General features: G+C 41.2%; 3 protein-coding genes across 12 annotated transcripts in view; 2 read left to right on the top strand and 1 right to left on the bottom strand.

The window, feature by feature from the left end:
• NT5DC1 (5'-nucleotidase domain containing 1) overlaps positions 1–3,115 on the top strand; it is a 218,637-nt gene extending 215,522 nt beyond the window's left edge. The window contains exon 12 of the mRNA XM_049695535.1: positions 1,047–3,115. Within this exon, the coding sequence (XP_049551492.1) occupies positions 1,047–1,084 (38 nt within the window). The 3' untranslated portion in view covers positions 1,085–3,115. The remainder of the gene's footprint in view (positions 1–1,046) is intronic.
• Positions 1–21,999, top strand: part of DSE (dermatan sulfate epimerase) — a 137,193-nt gene that overhangs the window by 58,451 nt on the left and 56,743 nt on the right. For 3 of the 10 annotated variants that reach the window (XM_049695508.1, XM_049695506.1, XM_049695503.1), the window contains 3 exons: positions 6,934–7,128; positions 8,551–8,643; positions 8,802–8,862. The exons of 1 other annotated variant lie outside the window; for it this stretch is intronic. Coding sequence is in view for 2 of the 9 variants with exons in the window: in XM_049695511.1 (XP_049551468.1) it covers positions 15,733–15,808 (76 nt within the window). In the remaining 7 variants the exon portion in view is untranslated. Of the gene's footprint in view, positions 1–6,933; positions 7,129–8,550; positions 8,644–8,801; positions 8,863–9,394; positions 9,563–10,336; positions 10,473–15,585; positions 15,809–21,999 lie in introns of those variants that run through there. 6 more of the 10 variants (XM_049695504.1, XM_049695505.1, XM_033418614.2 and 3 more) reach the window with 6 other exon arrangements.
• LOC105748965 (translation initiation factor IF-2) lies at positions 9,959–12,804 on the bottom strand. Its single transcript, XM_033418862.2, is given in 7 exon segments — positions 9,959–10,426; positions 10,428–10,538; positions 10,541–10,727; positions 10,729–10,782; positions 10,784–10,838; positions 10,841–11,043; positions 12,740–12,804. Coding segments are annotated over 7 exon segments (1,143 nt in total).

The following is a 21,999-nucleotide window of genomic DNA, read 5'->3' as shown; positions in this document are numbered from 1 at the left end:
TTTTCACTGCAAGCATTTGTTAATCTCAGCTCATCTGTGGTTCTAAGTGTTGGTTTAGTTTGCTTTCTTCATAAAATGGTATCTCTTGACTTGTGAGGCAAGATCTCTTAGGTTAAATTGCTAGGTCATGGTCATTCTTACTGGTATCCAATAAAAGCAAAAGTAATACGGCAGCATTGTTTTCAAACAATTCTCCAGCAGATTATGTTCTACTTATAAACTTGCCTATAGAGAAGGAATATTGTCATGTATCTGCATGTGGAAAGGAAGTTACATCTTGACATGTTTTCTAATATTTCATTTGTAGTTTTCCTGTTAATGTTTTTACTTGTTGAAAGATGCAGAAAATATTTGAAAGCTAATTTTTGAAGGACTTGTAAACAAAGGTGACACCATTATCCCACTTTTAATAGAGCATGAATTTTTGAGTGGATGTACCAATTTAGTGTTAATTCCCCCAGGTGCTTTGTGAACATTAGTATGGATATTTAACATGTCCATATGTTTGAAAATGTTGCCCCCTTGGCCTCATCAGAACAGAATTATAATGAAGCCAAGTGCTCAAATACTATTCTTAATAACTCTTCTATTAAACCCCAATATTATTAGGAAGATTATTAGTTTTTATTCATTAGTTACTTGTTCCTCTCTGATGAATTTGAAGTTTTTAAATAATTCATGTACCTGAAGAGAAATGACAGTATTTTAGGGGGTTGTGTTTTTCTACTTTTATGTGCTAACTTTTATGCTGACAGTATTACAATTAAATTCACTGGTCAGAGCTCTGGTGATTTGAGATATTTTAAAATGTCACTTTTCTACAGCTATTATTGTACATTTTGGGAGTAAATGACATACAACTTTTATCCTAGAGCCATTTATACCCTGGTATCAAAAGAGATTTTAAAATTATATATAAGTTTATATATATAAACATATTTGAATGTAAGTTTTAATACTAAGAAATACCCATATTTCCTTTATTTATATGGTTGAATAAACTTTTTGAGATTTACAAAATAATCACATTATGTTTGTTTTTTTAGAATTACCCCTGGACTCTAAATTTGTAAGATTCTTTTAAAATATCTCATAAACATCTGGCTACTATCCAAGCCCTCATTTAGTTTTATACAGTGGAAGGACATTTGACCATCAAATGGATCTTTGATTTTTATGAAGAATAAAGGACCATATATCTAGCAAAATAGTACTATCAAAATAGTAATTCTCGGGCTTCCCTGGTGGTGCAGTGGTTGAGCGTCCGCCTGCCGATGCAGGGGACGCGGGTTTGTGCCCCGGTCTGGGAAGATCCCACATGCCGCGGAGCGGCTGGGCCCACGAGCCATGGCCGCTGAGCCTGCGCGTCCGGAGCCTGTGCTCCGCAACGGGAGAGGCCACAACAGTGAGAGGCCCGCGTATCGCTAAAAAAAAAAAAAAAAAAAGGAATTCTCAAAAAAGTTCCTGTTTATTGTGTCATATAATCAAGTGATTAATGAAAAGAGGCTAACAAATGGTTTGTATCTGAAACTACAAAATAGAAAGAGCTATCTGATCACCCTCATTTTGATGTACATTATCTAGATTATGTATATTACATATATCATATATATGTGTATATGTCATTGTATTAAAATCCACACCAGTTTAGAACTGAAAAGACCCTTAGAGACCTTCTACACCAGAGGTTCTCAGATTGGAGTCACCTGCAGAGCTTTAAAACTTGCTTAGAGTGAGCATCCTGTAACAAATTGAAATTTCTGGGATTGGGCCCCAGGCATCAAATGTTTAGAAATTCCCCAGGTGATTCAATGTGCAGCCTAGTGTAAGAACAAGTGGTCTAGGCCAGTAACCCTCAAACTCACTGTGCATAAGAACCACCTGTAGAGTCGGTTAAAACATAGATTCCTGGTCCTTACTCCCAGAGCCTGGGCTTGGAACTGACATTTTAAAAAATCCCATGGTCACTGGGGGATGGGGGGGGAGGGATAAATTGGAAGATTGGGATTGACACATACACACTACTATTGATATATTTAAAATAGGTAACTAATAAAGACCTACTTTATAGCACTTCAATACTGTGTAATGGCCTGTATGGGAAAAGAATCTAAAAGAGAGTGGCTATATGTATATGTATAACAGATTCACTTTGCTGTACAACTGAAACTAACACAACATTGTAAATCAACTATGCCCCAATAAAATAATTTAAAAAAAATTTTAAAATCCCAAGTTCTATGTATTGAATTGTTTCTCCCCCCACCAGCCCTAATTTATATGTTGAAGCCCTAACCCCCAATATGACTGTATTTGGAGACAGGGCTTTTAGGAGGTAAAGTTACATGAAGTCATAAGGGTGGGGTGATAATCCAATAGGACTGGTAGTCTTAAAAGAAGAGGAAGAGAGAAAGAGATCTGTTTCTCTCTCTACATGTGCATGCACTAAGGAAAGGCTATGTGAGGTTACAGCAAGAAGACAGGAGACAGGAAGAGAGCTCTCACCAGAAACCAAATCAGCTGGCACCTTGATCTTGGACTCCCCAGGGTTCAGAACTTTGAGAAATAAATTTCTGTTGTTTAAGCCACCCAGTCTCTGGTATTTTGTTGTGGCAGCCCAAGCTGACTAATATAGCAAGTAATGCTGATGCTAGCAGTCCATGGACCACATTTTGAGTACCACTAGTCTAGGCCACATACCCCAGAAACTTTTTTAATTTGTCTGAGGGTAGTGCAGGGCGTCATTATTTTTTAACATTTCCTGGGTGATTTTAGTGTATAGACAGGATTGAGAACCACAGATCAAGACCAGCTTCTTCAACTTATGACTAGGATGCTGAGACTCAAACAGGTTAAGTGATTTGCCCAAGTTATCATGTATGCTATTGCTGAATTTTGCAAATTTATAGGAGAAAAAAAGAATTTCTTCACACAGCTGGTATTTGAAAGACACAGTCCTAGAACCCAGCACTCTCAATTTCCAGTATTAAGCCACTCATTTTTCCCCAAACAACATTAAAATTTGTTTAATTCTGGCAGATTCATTTTAAGTGCCTTTTCCATTATAGTACAATCCAAGAATGTTGTAGTCTGTGCCCCTCGTCTGCTTCATAACAGTTGTTATTTGTTGCAACATGCTTAAAGACTGAATAGAAAGTGATATTTTATATATATACATATACATGTATATGAGTATACATGTGGCTGACCTTCACACCACAATATTAATTTGCTCACCATGAGCAGAAACACTGCTATCTAGCATTATGCTTCTTGTATAATAGCAGGAAACTTAGAAAATTGATTCATGCAATAAAAAGATGAAAATTTAAGACTCTTGAATGCCTTAAAAAACCCCAGGCATAAATGAGGATAAATGACCAAGATGGGTAGAATTTTACTGAAATTTCACCTCAAGGACAGGAGCTTGGTTTGGTAAGTATGTGGTGCTGAGCTTACTTTGCCCATAACTCGGTGGAAAATTATATCACAAGTAATATACACCGTCAAGTTTAACAATGATAAAGGAAACACGCTATCCTGTGTACATTTTGAGTAGGCATTTGATTTTCCCTAAAATAAGGCTTATTTCTCCTTATACATTGACCTTTTGTTAATGGAAAAAAATGTATCTTGACATTTTTAAATAAATTGCCACAGTTAATGTAAGATATGAGAATCTCAAAAGAAGTTAGTTGTACTTTCTTGGCCAGTGATGCAGCATGGAGAAGTGGGAGAAAGGAAGCTTGGCTAGGAACCAAGAGGACTGACTTCTCATCTCCACCAGTAATGAGCGGCAGGAACTGTAACAATCACCACCTATGTTAACCTCAGTTTCTTTGTAAAAGGAAAGGGTTGGTATTATTCCAAGTTTCTTTTTACCTTGCTTCATAGATCATAAGTGCCTCTAAGGAATGCTGTTTTTCTGTTAGACTGTACTTGGGCTTTTAAATTTTGTTTCCATTTGTCCACAAAGGGTAAAAACGGCCACTCAAAAATTGCACCATTTTAAAAAGTCTTAAAAATTAAAACACAGAAGAAGAAACAAGTCTGTATTATTTGGAATCAGGTTAGAAAAAGATATTGAAAAATGCCATTGGATCACATACTTAGGTTTAATATCAGCAAACTGTCAATTATTCCTTATCTAAAAGATACTATGAATGCAAAGCAGACAAGATTTTCATTGCCTGATACAGTTAATCTCACCAGTAGAAGAAAAAGCCTGCATAGCCTGGCTATTGGAATTCATTATTTATAATACTTGGGCAGCAGAAATGTGAAATGAAACCTTATATTCTGAAAGCAACTTCACTAGTTCAGCCATTACTGAAATCAAGTAATACTTCCCCAAACTGCATATCCAACAAAAGTATTTAGAAATAAATATATCAGTGAACTGATATAAATGAAAACCAATCTTCACAATATTTTATATCATTATTAAACCAGTACAAGTGTGGCAAATAAACCTATCGTCTAAATCTAATGCTTCATTTGATTCAAGTGCCCATTGAGTAATACTCCCGTAGACCAGTGGTTCCCAAGCTTTCTATACATTGGAATCACAGGGCTTTAAACACCCTGTTATTATGCTTTGATTGGTACAGGCTACAGCCTGGGCATCAGAAGTTCTAAAAGCCCACAGGTTGTTCTAAAGTACAGCAAAGTTTGGGAAGCACTGCTATGGAGTATTGGTTCTAACTTTGGCTACATACTGGAACCATCTGGCATCTTAAAAAGAATATGGGATGTCTGGACGTCATCCTAGAAAGAATTAAATAAGAATTTCTGAGAGTAAGCCTGAGCATTGGTGTGTTTTAGGTACTCCCGCAGGTGACGCTAATATGCAGCCTTAGGGTTAGAGTTCTACTACAGAATACTGCCTGAATAACTCCTTATGGCCTCCCGAACACATGAGCATAAAGCCTCATAAGGTATGGCTTCCAAACTAGTGCAAACCTGGCATGAACTCAACTACTTCAGCAGGGCTGCGAGTGGGGTGTATGAAGACAGAAATTGGGCTATTTCTTGAAATAACGGACCATAACAATACACGGACATTTGGCAATCAGATTCCTGGGCCGTGAACCTGTCCTCAGAAACTTCTTAACACAATTCTTCCCTAGTTGTACTTTTCTGGAAAAAGCCAGAGTTTGGTAAAAAGAGGGGAATTAAGTACTACCCAAGCACCTGAATCACCCAATTAAAAACACTTCAATAAATATTTATTTTCTAAATTCCTCAGTGATGTCCAGATTTCTTTACAATTCTCAAAAGCCATGTTTAAGAAAAATACTAAATGCTTAAAATTTTGAGCCATTCCATAACTCTGAGTAAAGAACAAACTTCTAATTTCATCCATTCATGTGGCAAAAATTAATAATCATTTTTGTAATTTCAGAGAATAGTGCTATAGTTTGGTAGGTGGAGGGGACACCTTGGGTAGTTGTATGGTTAGGCCATTCAAGATGGCTGTTCTCTGGCTCCCTGTACATCTCCTGCTGGACCAGTACCTGATTCTCTCATACAACTATCCAACCTCATAGTTATAGGGCTTAATTAGTCCCTGTAACTGATGAGCCCACCTGATGTCAATTCCACCTATAAATAGTAGCCTCCTCCCTTGAGTAGAGAAGATTGTTGCCATGTTGTCTGTTGTAGGCAGTGGGGTGCCCCTCCAGGACATTTTGCTTAAGATCCCCTGTCCAATAGGTAACTCAGGGGATATGTAAAAATCATCAATTTCAAAAGTCAATGGAGCATGAATGGAGGATAACTTTCATCTGAGACCAGGACACAGACTGTAAGTGGGGCTTTAGATATGAAAAGTTAGTATGGGCCAAGTGGTTTAGTGGAAAGAGCCTGGATTTGATAACAGACAACGTAATCATATGTGGTCTGAGCCATTACATCTTGGGAAATTCACTTCAACTTTCTGAGCCTCTGTTTCCTCATCAGTCAAATGAACATAGTAATACTGACATCAGTGCCTGTGAGGATAAAATGAGACACAGATGGAAGTACCTGGCACACGTAATGATCGATCTGTTAAAAGATTGTGAGGCCAGGAAACATGTATCTGAAGAATTATATGTAAACGCCTCAAATTGTGACTGAGGGTGGAGGGTTACAACTCAATTATGATTAAGAATGTAGGTGAATGTTTCCTTTCGTATTAATGATGAAAGCTAAGTTCAGGAAGCTTGAATCATCTGGAGATGAAGCAGTAGCAGCAGAACAGTCTAGGCAGTGGCAAGGAGCAGGTCAGCACTGGAAGAGTCAGGGAGGTGACAGGCCTGAGAAAGGAAGGTTGGAGAAATTGGTGGTGGATGTCTGACCAGGGCTGAATGCCCGGAGATGGAAGGGGAAGCTGAAGGATATTATCATTGAGGAAGTTAGTACAAGTATAGGGCAATAGGGTTTGAGCAAACCAAAATGATCACACCTCTTCGGTGACTCGACGACGTATCTCTTAGATGTAGGGTAAGGTGGTTTTATGAATAGACTAATTTGGTCTGAGGGGGGAAAAAAGGCTTTTCAAGGATTGAAGCAGGTATACAGTCATGGACCAGCTGGCTGGTTAGTAAAACCTAAAGGGCAAATTTGAGTTTAATGACTTAAACAAGAGAACAGAAACCATATACTGGTAACAGCCCTGTAAGACTGGGGTTCATTAGGCTAGAGCCAAAAATAAACCAAGGACAACAACAACAAAAATACATTTTGTAAGATCATAGAAGGGATATACCTACTTAAGGTAAGTGGATGATAAACCAGAACTAACTCCCTTTTTTCTTCCCTATCATGGAAAAAAATAACCCTTCAACCTGAAAGAGTAAAATGTACTTTGCAATAGTTAATTGAAAGCTAAGATAGGTGAAGAACTTGTAAGAACGCCTAGCTCTCTAAAGCTTAACTTCTCTTGCCTAGAAAAATTACATCTCAGCAAGGAGAGTTTACAAATAAGGACTTTCATCTAGAATCAGCATCAGAGATGAACACTGAAAGACTGGGGATGAACAAATGGAGTTCCAGTTTTCAAAAAAAAGAAGCAGCTCGATTCCTGAAACCAAGACAAGGAGCTTGTCACAGATCCTGAGCAAAATGAATAAACCTATGATTAAGGTAATATCTGGGCACTTAGAAAAGGAAGAAACTCAGAAGTTAACAAGAATTCACAAGTAGTCATTTCCTGTTTTGGACTATGTTGTAACACCATATAGCAAGGACATCTAATAGACAAAGCACATCTGCTGTTTGGGGCTGTAACTGGGGGAAGAGGTCACTTTTCCCTAATCCCTCAGTCTGGGAAATGATGGTGTACTTTAATTTCTACAAAGATGTCACGTACCCACGTGCATTAGCTGCTCTGGGACAAGGGAAGAAAATATTAAGTTACGTGAGGTTCCTCAACTGATGAGAATATTCATCAACAGCATGCTAATTCAGTGTCAGCAGTGGAAGGCATCTGAGAATGAGAACTTGAATGTTGACATGGCATACAGACTGAATTTGCAGAACACGTGAAGCTGGGACGTAGAATTACTCAGTTACATCCGTGATACATAACATGTCAATAAGCTAAAAGAAGAGGCCTAACTTAACATGTGATTCTATTAAATTTTATTGTGCTAAGTGTTGAACAAACTATAATGGGTGTGGCTCGGGAAGAAGTGTTTTGGAGTTGGTGAGAAAAAGACATTATTGCTTCAGAATTTTAGTAGATTGTAATATAGGAGTCAATAGGGTAATATTGCTGCCATAATAGTGCCTAGGATTTACTTGGGGAAAATACAGTAATTAGAACCAAGCCGTTAAACATCTGTGTTATTTGAATAAAACCTTGAACTCAATTTTGGGGATCAGATTTTGAGAGGAACAATGGCAAAGTAAACCACCTTCCAAGGGCTTTCAGAAAAGATAAGGAAAAGCTGATGGAGTTGGTAGGCATCCAGACAAATTGAAGCACTCCTGTGGAATTCATGCTAAATGCATCCTAGAAGACCCCCGAGGGCAGGATTGCAGATCTTTGAGCCCTACTATTTGGGGGGCCATTTGCAAGAGGTGGATGTTATTCAGAAGCAGATTTCCAGGTCAATTTACAGCAAAACTGGGGGCAAAGGGGAATAAAAGACAGTGGGTACTGTCTCCTTTGAAGATTTCTTTTCTTTTTTTTCTTTTTTTTTTGCGGTACGCGGGCCTCTCACTGTTGTGGCCTCTCCCGTTGCGGAGCACAGGCTCCGGACGCGCAGGCTCAGCGGCCATGGCTCACGGGCCCAGCCACTCCGCGGCATGTGGGATCCTCCCGGACCAGGGCACGAACCCGTGTCCCCTGCATCGGCAGGCGGACTCTCAACCACTGTGCCACCAGGGAAGCCCTCCTTTGAAGATTTCTTAATCCTGGTTGCACATTCTGATCGCCTGGGAAGAGATTTTAAAATGCTGATGCTTACATGTTAGCCCTAGAGATTCTGATTTATTGGTCTGGGGTGGGGTCCCCATTAAAAAGTATTTTATCAAAGCTCCCCTGCTGATTTAATGTTCTAGGTTGGAGAGCCACTGAGTTAGATGACTACTTATCTAAAGGTTAAATAAATCAAACCAGACGCTTTTTCTAAGGTCTCTTCCAAATTTGAGAAGGTAAGTGTAAATTAACACTTACGGGTTATATACCACAGCTAGACACTTTCACAATGAATCTTCTCTAATAATTGAATTAATATATGTAAATCTCTTAGCACAGTATCTGGCATGTAGTAACTCAAATATTCAATATTTTTATTGTATCTTCTCTATAACTGTTCGATGGAGGTATTTATTATATCTCTACATTACAGATGAGAAGACAGAGGCTCTGAGGTTAGTTTTCCAAGGACCCTCATAGTAAATTGCAAAATGAGGATTTAAACCAGATTAAACTAGTTTTAAGTTCTAGAGCCCCTTATCTCCTCCACAGTCCACCTCTAAAACATCTGGAAGTTTATGCAAATTAGTGGTTTACTTGAGTGAACATTTAAAATATTTTAACAAAACCACTTCCTCTTGACCATTTTGTAAGGAATTTCTCTCCAAATGCAATTTCTGAAAAAAAGAAGCATAAAACTCGACATCCACATTTCTTTCTAATGTGGCCTGAGGGAAACTACTCTGTAGGTCTTGAGATACTCTTGAGGACGGGAAAATGGAAGGAGGTGGCCCTTCAGAACTCAAACAAAGCATGGGAGAAGCAAGGGAGAAAAGCACTGCTCTCAGGTAAAACATCTCTAGTGCTAAAGAATGGATGAACATCTGTCACTGTACCGCCTAGCTCTGGCAGGTTAATTACAAGCCAAGGCTGAGGAAGCCCTGCGGTGACGGCCCTGGTCTTGTCTGCCACTTTCCTGAGGCCAGGTTGGATCAGGCTGTGTGCAATGGCTGCTGGAAGAGAAGGCAGGAAACTTCTCCAAAGGGGCTGTGACTACTAAGGTTGCAAATCCTCCACCTGAAAAACTCAAGACGGATGAGGGGAGTCGGTCTCTCTCTCTTTCTCTCCCTCGTCCACCCAGGCCTAGGAGATAAGGTAAATTAAATTTCCTCTTGTGCGTTGTATATATCAAATGTTCTGTTCCTGACCCTTTACCTTTGATTAACATCCGTTCAGTTTGCAGGGTTCAGTGCTTTTGGCTTCACTGTATTTTGTTAGTACGGTTAAGGCGAGGACCGCTTCTAAATAGGTGATTTCCACCCTTCTGTCTGAGAAGAGAGTAAAAGCGAATTCGGAAGAAACGGAGGGGTAACAATTTTGGAAAAGGCGAGGGGAGTGGGTAACAGCCTCGGTGGTAAAGTTCTCAACGTTGGAGGAAAACGGTTTCCTCTCCCGGAGCTCTATGGAAGCATCAGCTCCTCCCCTCGGGCCTCCAAAAGTACCCTTCGCTTGGGGGCGATTCTAGAGTTGAACCCGAAGCGCGTGGGGTCATTAGAAACTAGAGCAAGTTGAAGCCAAAGAGGCCTGGCAGGGTAAGGGTGCGTGGAGTCGGGGCCCGAGTGGAGGGGAAGGCCGAGAGCCGCGAGTCCCGGGAGAGGAGGAGGAAGAGAAAGCGGGGCGGGCCGGAGGTCGGGGTCCGGCGGCGGGAAGGGGTCCCCGTTTCTCCCTCCCCGTTCTCGCCTCCCGGGGCGCTGGTGACGTTGCGGTTTCCTCCTCCCTGCAGCTGAGCCTCAGCGCCCGCCGCGTCCCGCCCTCCTCCCCTTTCGCCCACACCCCACCCGCCCGCGCCGGCCCTGCTCGCAGTAGCGCCGCCCGAGGCTGCAGCGGCGCATCCTGTGGCGCGGCGCCCACCCGCACCCATGGCGCGGCGGGCGCGCTGAGGGCTCGGCTCCGAGGGCGCCGGGGGCCCGGGCGCCCTGGAGTGAGGGGGGCCGGGAAGGGCTTCCGGAGCCTGGGCCCAAGCTGGGAGGCGACGCCCGAGAGGACGAAGCCGCGGCGGGGAGCGGTAAGCGGAGGGGCGCGCGAGTGGTGGGCAGGGGCGCGCGGCGGGCGCCGCTCTGGGCCCCGCGCGGCGCAACTTTCTTCCGGAGATTCGGGCGGGTGGCCGGGCGCCGGCGGGAGGCAGGCGAAGAGCCACGTCCCCCGCCGGGCGCAGAGCGCCGCGAGCTGCGCGCCCGAGCCCGGTTCCGCTGGGCTCCTGGAGGGCGCGCGAGGCGTGAAGCCGGAGCCGTGGGTTTCCCCGGCGGCGGGGCAGCTTTTAGTCCCTTCCCAGCCTTCGAGCGCCCAGCGCAGAGCCGGGCGCACCATAAGAACTCAGATCACTTTCGGTGCGTCGGGTCCGGCCGGCCCAGCAGCGATTTCCTGGACGGCCGGGGGGCTCCGGCTTCCCTCTGCCCGGTAGCCTGGCACAGCTTCGCGCCCTCCTTTCCCTGCATCTCTCCGTTAATTGGGGTGGTAGTGGTCGTGGATGCCGATGCTGGCGCTGGCAGCCCGCCCCTGCGATTGTGGAAGCTGGGCAGGCACGTCCCGAGCCTCCCCCAGGCGCTGGATTCCAGAGCCGCCCGGCTCCGCAGACACTTGGAGAATTTGTTGGTAAACCTCACTCCCTGGCAGCCCCTGGTGGTAGGGTGGGGCTGGGACGTGCTTGACTCACAGGCTGGGAAGCTCTGTGAGCAATGCCACATGGGCTCAAGATATGTCGCGGCTGGAATCTGAGCTAAGTTTGTGACCCGAGAACTTTCTCATTTTCATTGCTCATTTGAGGCATCAGCCTCTGCTTAGGCTGGCGGGCATTAGAGCTGAAACCGAATCCATTGCTTAAAAAAAAGTAGGTGAGCCTCATTTACCTGGAATTCCTTAGATCAGGAAATGCCACTTTTAATTTCTGGGAATCTCCGTGTTATAAAATTTTTTAAAACGTTTTTTCATTAGTCATCGTTTAGTTAATGTTACATTAAATTTGAGAAGGGACGTTCTCACTGAGAAATAGTTTCAAAACAGGTTTTTTTTTGAGTATTTTATTTTTCACATTATAGAGTTAACCTTTCAGGAATTTCCTTTTCTTCAGTTTTTAAAAATTTCTCAATAAATGATAACCCGTATGAAATGAAATATGTGCAATGTTTTTTATTATTATTTTATTTTATTTTACTTTTGGTTGTGTTGGGTCTTCGTCGCTGCACGCGGGCTTTCTCTAGTTGCGAGCAGGGGCTACTCTTCGTCGCGATGCGTGGGCTTCTCATTGTGGTGGCTTCTCTTGTTGCAGAGCACAGGTTCTAGGCACATGAGCTCAGTAGTTGTGGCACGTGGGCTCAGTAGTTGTGACTTGCGGGCCCTAGAGTGCAGGCTCAGTAGTTGTGGTGGCCGGGCTTAGTTACTCCGCGGCATGTGGGATCTTCCCGGACCAGGGCTCGAACTCGTGTCCCCTGCATTGGCAGGCGGATTCTTAACCACTGCACCACCAGGGAAGTCCCTATGTGCAATGTTTTATAGAATATTCTGACACTACTTCTAAAATGGGATCCCCAAATTGTTCGTAATGTGCATGGCAAAAATAAAACACAGCATTATCTGAGTATTTGTGTGTCATGTACTACAAGGTCCCATACAGATACGTGTCCTTTTATGAAGTGTGCAGGTAAGATGTGTTCTAGTATAACTGGAGAAGAGAAAATATTGAGTTTGATGCCTCCATCATCTAGTGACCTGTGTGGGTTCCGCAATAAGTGCAAGACAGTGCTGTTTACTTAGGAAACACACGGAAGGATTTAAGAAACTGCCCTGGCTCTCCCCAAGCTCTTAAGGTAGAAGGGGAGAAACCATAAATAAGCAGCACCTGAGAGTTTGGGCTTGGGACGCATCATTTTTCATTAATTGGTATATGATGTCAGTATTAGTGTCGTCTAGCTTTAGTTAAATAAAGACAGTGGCCTACATAGTACATTTTTACATTCAGGTTAAAAAGTATCGATAGTACAGTTACCAAGTAAAATGAAATTCTCAAAAAAAAGAAATGTGGATAAAGAGGGAAATTTGCCACAGAATACGATTTAGGCCTTTGTCACTGAGGGGATTATTAGCACCTTCCTGGTCCTGCTGGGTAGAAGCTGTTTAAAGTTCCTCCATCTGAGGTTAGGGGCCTGGTTATGGAAAGACACTGGGTAAGAAGTTAGCTAGGTTTGCCACATGAGGTCAGGACCATCATAATACCTAATATTTTTGTGTGCATCTACTTTAGTGTTTATAAAATTATTCCACAAATTAGCTAATTACAGGTTTTCAATGATATTTGTTTTCCAGTCCAATATCCCGCAGTACTGCCTTGATCTGGTGGCCATCCAGGAGGGAAAGTTCTTAGCTTCACAGATGTTGCCCCGCCCTTCCCAATACCTCATTACAAAGATTTTTTTAATCTCTGAAAAAGTGTTTTAAGATCATAGATGAAAATGCATTCTGCAATTAAACAAAAAAAATTTGTTTATACATTTCTTCATATTATTTGTAGCAGAATATTTTGGTATTTATTTCTACTTGCCTTGGATTACACTAAGGCATGAAAGAAATTGCATGTTCATGAAAGAAATTACATGATATCCACTCTATTATGATTTCAACAAATGAATGGAGAAGAATAAAGAAAGATACATTTAAATTTGGGTTGTAATATATCGGTAACCTTCGTGTTCCAAAGGGGTAAAGAAACTACTAAAGGACTAGCCTTTTGTATTTGCAGCATGTGTTAAATATTACTTAAATCATTAGCATGTTTGAGTCCTAGACATAACACATTTTCTTATCCTTTTTTCACCCTCCTCCATTTAAAAAAAAAAAAAGAAATACTGTTATTGTCCTGGGATATGTTTGTGGCAGGCCTTTGAGGAGATCAAGAATGTCTGGTCCAGGGAACTCCATCATTATAGTGGATACTTTTATTCCAGTTACTGAGAGGGGCTGGATCTTTACTATTATGAAGGAGTGGGTAAGGCAGAGATTCCACGTCCAGCAACCCTTCTGAAATAATTGGTCCAAGCGGAGGGCAGGACAGTTCTTATTACTATATTATAAAATGCCTTAGGGCTTTCTCATCTTGGAATTACATTATCTTCACCTACAGTGATTTGGAGAATAAAACTCTTTGGTGGTAACCAAATTACCAGTAGGTATTTGGATGACGCAATGTAATCCTCTAAACCTGAGTCAGTGCCCAGCATGGGAATTAGGCAAGCGTGTAAGCCCAGAGTACCGAAAAGAAATTATTTTCCAGTAAAATTCATATGATTAATTAAGGGCAGAATGAAAGTAGAGATTAAAGTCCTAGATTCCAGAGGCACTGATCCATGCTTCTATTTGGTGATAGCAATAATTAGAAATGGATGAAGTTCAAAAAGTCTTGCCAACTCTAATGCCCAACTCTAATAGGAAATTATATTTTAAAAATTAAACTTTGCAAAAAAAATATAGTTCTGATGAACCTAGGGGCAGGACAGGAATAAAGATGCAGAGGTAGAGAATGGAGTTGGACTCGGGGAGGGGGAAGGGTAAGCTGGGATGAAGTGAAAGAGTAGGATTGACACCTATACACTACCAAATATAAAATAGATAGCTAGTGGGAAGCAGCTGCATAGGACTGGGAGATCAGCTTGGTGCTTTGTGACCACCTAGAGGGGTGGGATAGGGAGGGTGGGAGGGAGGTGCAAGAGGGAGGGGATATGGGGATATATGTATATGTATAGCTGATTCACTTTGTTATACAGCAGAAACTAACACACCATTGTAAAGCAATCATACTCCAAGAAAGATGTTAAAAATCAAACTTTGCATTAAGTGGATAATATTTTTAATTGAAGCAATTTTTCTTTAAAGAAAATCTTTCTATATATGTTAGTTAATAAATGTAGTCCCAAGTTCTGACCGATCTAACTTTATTGTTTCACAACTTCTAGTTGCATATGGAAGAGTGGTTTGGTTAGGGGATGGTGGAGAGAGATTGCAGGGAAGAATCATACTGGAAAGAAAATTAGGAAGTATTGTGGACGCGATTAAGAGGAGAAACTAGCGTTAATAAACTCTTATGAATTCATATACATTTAGACAATTGAAGGAAGAGTCCTTGATAGGTCATACAGCTACGTGAATGCTTGCATTTTAAAACTGACTAATAATTTAATATTTTTTCAAATAATTCTAATATTCTGATATTTTAGCCTAGTGGAAATGGAGAGTGATGTAGAGCAGGTGTCTTATCCTCATTTTAGGGGTGTAGAAATGGAAATACCATGGAAGTAAGAGACTTATCTCTCATTTTTTTAAAATTTATTTTATTTTTGGCTGCATTGGGTCTTCCCTGTTGTGCGCGGGCTGTCTCTAGTCGTGGCGAGTGGGGGCAACTGTTTATTGCAGTGCACAGGCTTCTCATTGCAGTGGCTTCTCTTTGTTGCTGAGCACGGGCTCTAGGCGTGCGGGCTTCAGTAGCTGCGGCTTGTGGGCTCTAGAGCGCAGGCTCAGTAGTTGTGGCTCATGGGCTTAGTTGCTCCGCGGCATGTGGGATCTTCCTGGACCAGGGCTTGAAACCCGTGTCCTCTGCTTTGGCAGGCAGATTCTCAACCATTGCGCCGCCAGGGAAGACCTGTTGTCTCTCATTTGCAAGTAATTAGTGGTCTACCTTAAACATGAGATTAACCTAAATGGCGTATGTAATTCTACTTTTCTCCTTTATGACTCCACATTCATGTTGTTAAAGACTCTTATATTTCATTTTCCTACAGATCTAATTTATTATCCCGCTTACTCATTACTGTCCCTGAACTGTCAGCTCCCTGGAATGCTTATGTGCTTCCCAGGCTTCCATAAACTGGCTGTTTACAGACCCTCTTCCCACAGCTCTCTCCTCTCACTCTGCCTATCTCTTCTCATCCTCGTCAGGCTTCCATCCTGGGGCCCCTTCTAATTCCCACAAAACCCTAGGCTCATTGCTCAGCTCTCATTAGCTGGCTTCAGGTTTTTGGGTGCTTTACCGATTGTGTTGCTTCCTTCTGCTTGTCTCAGCAAGCTCCAGCCTGTTGAGGGTGTGCATTTCAGATCCTCTGTCAGATGCCCAGAAGAGTATAAACCTGCAGGAGGTAGAATATTCAGAGAATCTGTTGAATATCACAGAAAATAAAAGGGAATGATTTTACTTTGGGAAGAGAAGAAAAGATTGTTGAGGCCATCTGTTTATTTCTTGAATGGAGTTCAGTTCTTAATTCCGAATAACACAATGAATTTTGATGCGCTTTAAGATTACCGCTGAATTTCCTTCTATTTGTTTCGACTCCCTGGGGGTGTTCCATACACATTATCTTGGTAAGTGTTGTCATCAAATGTTAGTAGGTAATTTCTGAAAGAACAGAATTTGCCTCTTTAGTAATATGTAGAAGCTATAAACATCCTGATAATAAGCATGATTTGTTTTGGCATTTTATATGTGAGAATAGTTATAACCATTAGGTAAGTATAGTCCTGTTTTTAAAAATATAGCAAAAGACATGTATGCAGTTAACTCTCAATTACACATATGTGACGTATCCATTGTAGGTTGTGCCCATCTGCTTTGTCCTAGACAGAGTCAGAGAGAGTTTGCAACTGAGTGTATATATGTGTCTGCATGCCAGAAACATTTTTTGGTATTATTTATGGAATTAATAGTGCCTCTCTTCTCCCCAGTAAATGTGGAAAATAGTAGGATAATCATAGTAAAATTCCTTGTGTGTGTTTAAATTAGTGTACATGATCTTTCAGAAGAAATTGAGTAGGTCCACACTCATTTAAAAAGCTGTCATTTAAATTTTTCCATTTGAAATATTCATTGCATACATAGATGCCGTAGGGTTGTGAATCTGTTGATTAAATCAAGGATTTTACGTTTTTCTCACGTGTAACAAACTTAGCTACTAAGCAATAGGCATTTAATGTGTGCAGATGTTCTACCACAACAAAGTTGAGTCAGCATTTCATAACTCTTAAAAAGAACTTGTAAAGGAAATGGGCTCACCAAGCTTGTGGGTCTGTAATATTTTTATTGATGAAGTACACAGGCAATATACTGGCTTTACTGTGGGAGTCTAATTGCTATTGCAAGAAAAATGGAGATATTTGTTAGCAATTCCTGAAGTGGGAGATAACAACATTAGGTTGGTTATATAAGTCTGAGTGTAAAATGTAGTTATCTGTAGATTATGTTGTGAATCTGGTAGAGATTACTCATGTAAAGAAATAACAGACTACAAATTGACACCTTCATTTAGAGTAGTCCTTTACATTGAAGTATTGAAAGGGTTATAGCATTTCTAAAGTTAGCTTACACCCAGAAAGTTGTGTCAGTGACAAGAAACTCAAGAATTGCATGATAAAAATCATCAAGTAGTTTAAAATTGTTTCACGCCAAGGTGCACTCAACACCCTGACACCAGGTAGAGCAGTAGTAAAGGTGGCCTGGCTGCAGGATCACACCACTTACCTTCTTTACAGTTGTGACTGTCAGCTTTCCTTCTTGACACAGTGCTCTTTTTGTTGTTTGGCTATATCTGAGGACAGACTATAAGTAATGGATTTCTGGAATTCCACAAATTCTGGTTAAGAGCTCTTCTTGGGGCCTTGGCAGTTGAATGATATCATCCTAGGAGGTATGGATGGGGCCAGGCTCACCAGACCCGTGGATAATCGGGCAGGGGCCAGCTGGATTTGGGAATCACCTGCAGTGTTTACACTGCTCCCAGGGGGGGAATGGGCCTGGCAGGAAGGAAGAAGGAGACTGAAAGGGAATGTTGAACAGCTGTTTTCCATCTTCCCTGAAGAAAAAGAAGAGGAAATCGCCGTAGAGCAGGCATCAAGAGGGATTTATGCTAAATACAGGGAAGTTTTTCTGAATGTTTTAACCTTTAGAATGGATTTATGAAGGAGGCCTTTGAGTTCTTCTCTGTTTAGAGAGGTTTAAGTGAGGTTGTCCAGAAGGGATGTTAGCATTTATCTTCTGGGGTTCTAATTTTATGACCTCTGCTCATCTGGATTTGAAAATCTTAGAACTTAAAAATGACTTAATTATATGAATGTAGAAGAAATGGTCAGTTTCAGTGTTTGAAATGCGAGTTGTCTTTATAGTTTCTACTTAGCATTTTTATTTATTAGAGCAAAGTATTTGCTAACTGGTTAAATATTGATTCTATATAAGACTGCTTCAACCTTTCATACAGATACACATTACAGTGTCTGAAAACTCCTCTCCTCTATGCTTAATCTGTTTTCTCCCCAAACAGGTCACTTTTCTCCACATTTCTTTTTTATTTTAGAAAATCTTTAAAAAGGTCTTGGCATCAGACTATGGTGTTCCATTTGGACTTTCAGTAATATCTTTTACTTTTCCCTGCCCCATTTTTTCTAGTAGAACTAGACTGGCAACAGTGGTCACCTGAATGTATGGGGCATTCATTAGCCATGTGGTCAAAACATAGAGGTTGCCCATGTCAGAAAGAGTCTGGAAACTTCCCTCATATTCCAAACTTCTTATAGCAGTATTTTGGTTAAAAATAATAATAGCATTTATAGAAACAATGTGAACTTTGCTTCATTTTTGTTCAGGAAGATAGACTCTCTAGTAGAATTTTTTTTTTCCCTCTCCAGTTTTATTGAGATATAATTGACATACAGCACTGTATAAAAGTTAAAGGTATACAGCATAATGATTTGACTTACATCATGAAATAAATTTAGTGAACATCCAGCATCTCATATAGATACAAAATTAAAGAAACAGAAAAAATTTTTTCTTTAGTGAGCCAGTTTTTCTACAGTGAAGTAGGAGTTTACAGAAGAGGAAGGGGAGGAGGCCAGAATGATCCTTGTAATGGATTAGAGCTGGAGACTAAGTGTGAACTCATGTTTAGCTTAGTATCAGTACAGATGGTTAAATTTAGAATTGTTTATAGATACATGTATTATATATACATGGTTTAGTATACACGCATGTATTTCCTCACTCTGTCAGCTGCAAAGGACAAGCAGCAATGATACCCTGGTGGTAATGAGCACACCTAGCGCTCAGTTCTTGGTTTTTAAAATCATTCGTCACAAAAGTAACCAGGGCTCCTTCGAGAAATGGCTGATTCTAGGACTGGGCAGGAAATATACACGGTGATTCTGGAGCATCTTGCAGTGGCAGAAAATAAGGAAGTGTTAAAAAAAAAAAACCCAAACCGAAACTATATTATATTCAAATTTTCTTATCTTTTACCTAATATCCCATTTCTGTTCCAGGATCTCACCCAGGACACCACATTATATTTAGTTACAATAGCATGTCTCCTCAGGCTCCTATTTTCTGTGAAAGTTTCTCAGACTTTCCTTGGGTTTGAAGACCTTGACAATTTTAAGGACTGGTCAGGCATTTTTATAATGTCTCTCGAGGGCTTCCCTGGTGGTGCAGTGGTTGGGAGTCCACCTGCCAATACAGGGGACACGGGTTCATGCCCCGGTCCAGGAAGATCCCACATGCCGCGGAGCGGCTGGGCCGGTGAGCCATGGCCCCTGAGCCTGTGCGTCTGGAGCCTGTGCTCCGCAACGGGAGAGGCCACAGCAGTGAGAGGCCCGCGTACCAAAAAATATATATATATATATATATATATATAATGTCTCTCGAGTGGGATTTGTCTAGTATTTTTCTCATTATAATACTGGGGTTTTAGGTTTGGGGGAGGAAGAGCATAAAAGTAAAGTGCCATTTTCATCACATCATATCAAGGGTACAGATCATAAATATGACTTATCATGGCTGATGTTGACCTTGATCACCCGGCTGAAATAGCGTTTGTCAGGTTTCTTACTGTGAGGTTATTCTTTTCCCCCTGGTCCATACTGTCCTCTTTGGGAGGAAGACACAGTCCACACTTAAGGAGGGGGAGGTCATGCTCCACTTCCGAAAGAGCAGGGTATCTACACCGAACATTTGGAATTCTTATGCACAAAAGTTTTGTCTTTTCTCCCTCATGTATTTATTTATTCAGTCATTTTTATATCAGTGTGGACTCATGGATATTGTTTTTATACTTTGGGTTGTAATCTAGAACTATTTTATTTATTTTGTTGCTCAAATTGTTTCAGCTTTGGACTGAATTTGGGTCCAAATTCAGTTGGACTGAATTTGGGTCCAAATTCAAACAATTTGGGTACTCTTTCAGTTGGCTCCTTTGTCCCTTTGACATACTGCGATCTAGTAGAATTAATTTGTGGTGTCAGACCAGTTGTGTTTTTTCTCAGTAAGAAAATTAGGTAGGACTTAAGATGTAATCATCTTAAAAGCAGGCTCATAGCGATGCTGCAAAAGGTATTGGAAAATGCACACTTAGCCAATATTGGGTCAGTGGGTTTGGGGGATGTCAAGAAGTGGAGCCCAACAATGTCAGTGTCTTTGGCAACTGGAATTAAATGTTTCTACTTAGTTTCACAGCCCATAGTTTTAAAGCAATTTTGAAATGTTTTTCACAATTATCTTTCTCAGAGGAAACTGGTTCTTGGAATCACTGAAAAGCCTGCAGAGTTAACTTAGGTAAAAGTGTCTTTTAGTGTCTCCCTTAGTTGTGAGGTTAATTTCTTTTCTTCCTCTGTCTTTAATGTAAGTCTTTTACAAGTTAGAGCCTGTTGGCTCTAATGAGAACCCAGGAGGAGTAGAGAGCAAGATAAGAATCGATCTGTTACTTTTATGCAATAGTTCAATTTATCCTTTCTTAAACTCTAGTGTGAAATTTTAAGATCCACCTTTTTTTCTAAGGAAACCAGTATTGTTCAGATTAGATTCATCTTGTTTACCACATGCTCTGCTAGGGTTCTAAGATTTTCACCATTACAGTTTTTAGATTTACTGTGACTTGCATAGAGTTATTCTGTATAAAATTCAAATTAACAAATGGTATTTGAGTATCTGCTGTGGGAACTTTAAAAATTCTGTTTCACCTCTACTTGTGAAATTTCATCTGGCAAGTTTTAGGATAAGTTGGACCACTTTCAGTATCTCTTTCTTGGGGAAGAAATGTGTTGGCAGTATTTATACTACTAAATTGCCATAAAATGATAAATTCTGTGCCTAAAGAAGTTGAGTGGGGCTTCCCTGGTGGCGCAGAGGTTGAGAGTCCGCCTGCCGATGCAGGGGGCGCGGGTTCGTGCCCCGGTCCGGGAGGACCCCACATGCCACGGAGCGGCTGGGCCCGTTAGCCATGGCCGCTGAGCCTGCGCGTCTGGAGCGTGTGCTCCGCAGTGGGAGAGGCCACATCAGTGAGAGGCACGCGTAACAAAAAAAAAAAGAAAAAAAAAAGAAAAAAAAAAGTGAAGAAGTTGAGTGGAGCTAGAAGTATTAGGGTGGTTATGTAACAGATCCTTCTTTGTGTGTTTACATCCTTTTTTCTTGTTGGTGAAGCCACTGAAGTTTGTTTCAGTGATTGCAAGTTTTAGAAAAGATAAATCTGTGTTATCAGAAATGAATGCTTTGATACATAACTTTTTTCAATGTACTTTTGAACCTGGAAAGTCAGATGAAAGAACGTTCTACTTTAGCAATAGAAATACTGAAAGGATTTAGTCATTCAGCAAGTACTTGCCAGGTACTTCTGTGTTTGAGGGGACGTCTGGGTGGAGGCAAAGAGGGGCGGCATGCGAAAGAAATATGACATGGTTTCCAGCCTTCAGGAGCTATAAAATCTGGTTGGAGGATAACTGAATATGAAACTTTATGAGAACAATTAAGTGTTGAACAGAGACAAATGCATGCAGCAGGATTGCAGGAAGGAAGATGTCTGTGAGGCTTACGTGGGCAGAGAATACTCAGCTAGGAAGGGGAGAGTGAATTGGGCCTCAGAGGATTTTATGCCAGAAAGGGGAGGGGAGAAAGCGTTGCAAGCAGAGCCCGCCAGCTAAGCAAAGGCACAGGAAGAGGAGTGAGCAAAGGAATGGGGTGGCTGCCAGGTCAAGGAGAACTTCTTAGAAAAATCATGGGAATTCACTTGTCTCCTTTTATGACATTCTCTCTCCTTTTGTCCTTACCTTCTTTGTATACTCTTTCATTCTTTTCCACAAATATTTTTGAAGGCCTGTGTTGCATGTAATCATTGGTGCATGACACCATAGGAAAGACAAAGAAGACTCAGACCCCTGCCTTCTACCAGCTTATACTTGAGCAGGTGAGATCTGCCTCAAATCCTTTTTGGAGCCAGAGAGGACTGACAATAAATGTGAGAAAAGAAGATAACAAGTACCTTCAAGTAACTCAGTGTGTATATTGACTCCTTTTTAGGGCCCAATTCAGATACCACCTCCTCAGTGCATCCTTCCTTCTTCAACTCAGCCGGAAGTATTAACTTCTGTAAATTTAAGTAGTACTTTGTAATTCTCATGCAAACTTACTTCCTTTTTCTTTCTTTGATTTTTTGTCTTGCGGGATATGAGTTCCCGGACCAGGGATCGAACCCATGCCCCCTGCCATGGAAACACGGAGCCCTAACCACTGGACCACC

Source organism: Orcinus orca, chromosome 12, assembly GCF_937001465.1.
Source record: "Orcinus orca chromosome 12, mOrcOrc1.1, whole genome shotgun sequence".
Lineage (NCBI taxonomy): Eukaryota > Metazoa > Chordata > Mammalia > Artiodactyla > Delphinidae > Orcinus > Orcinus orca.
This window is presented reverse-complemented; position numbering and strand designations above follow the sequence as displayed.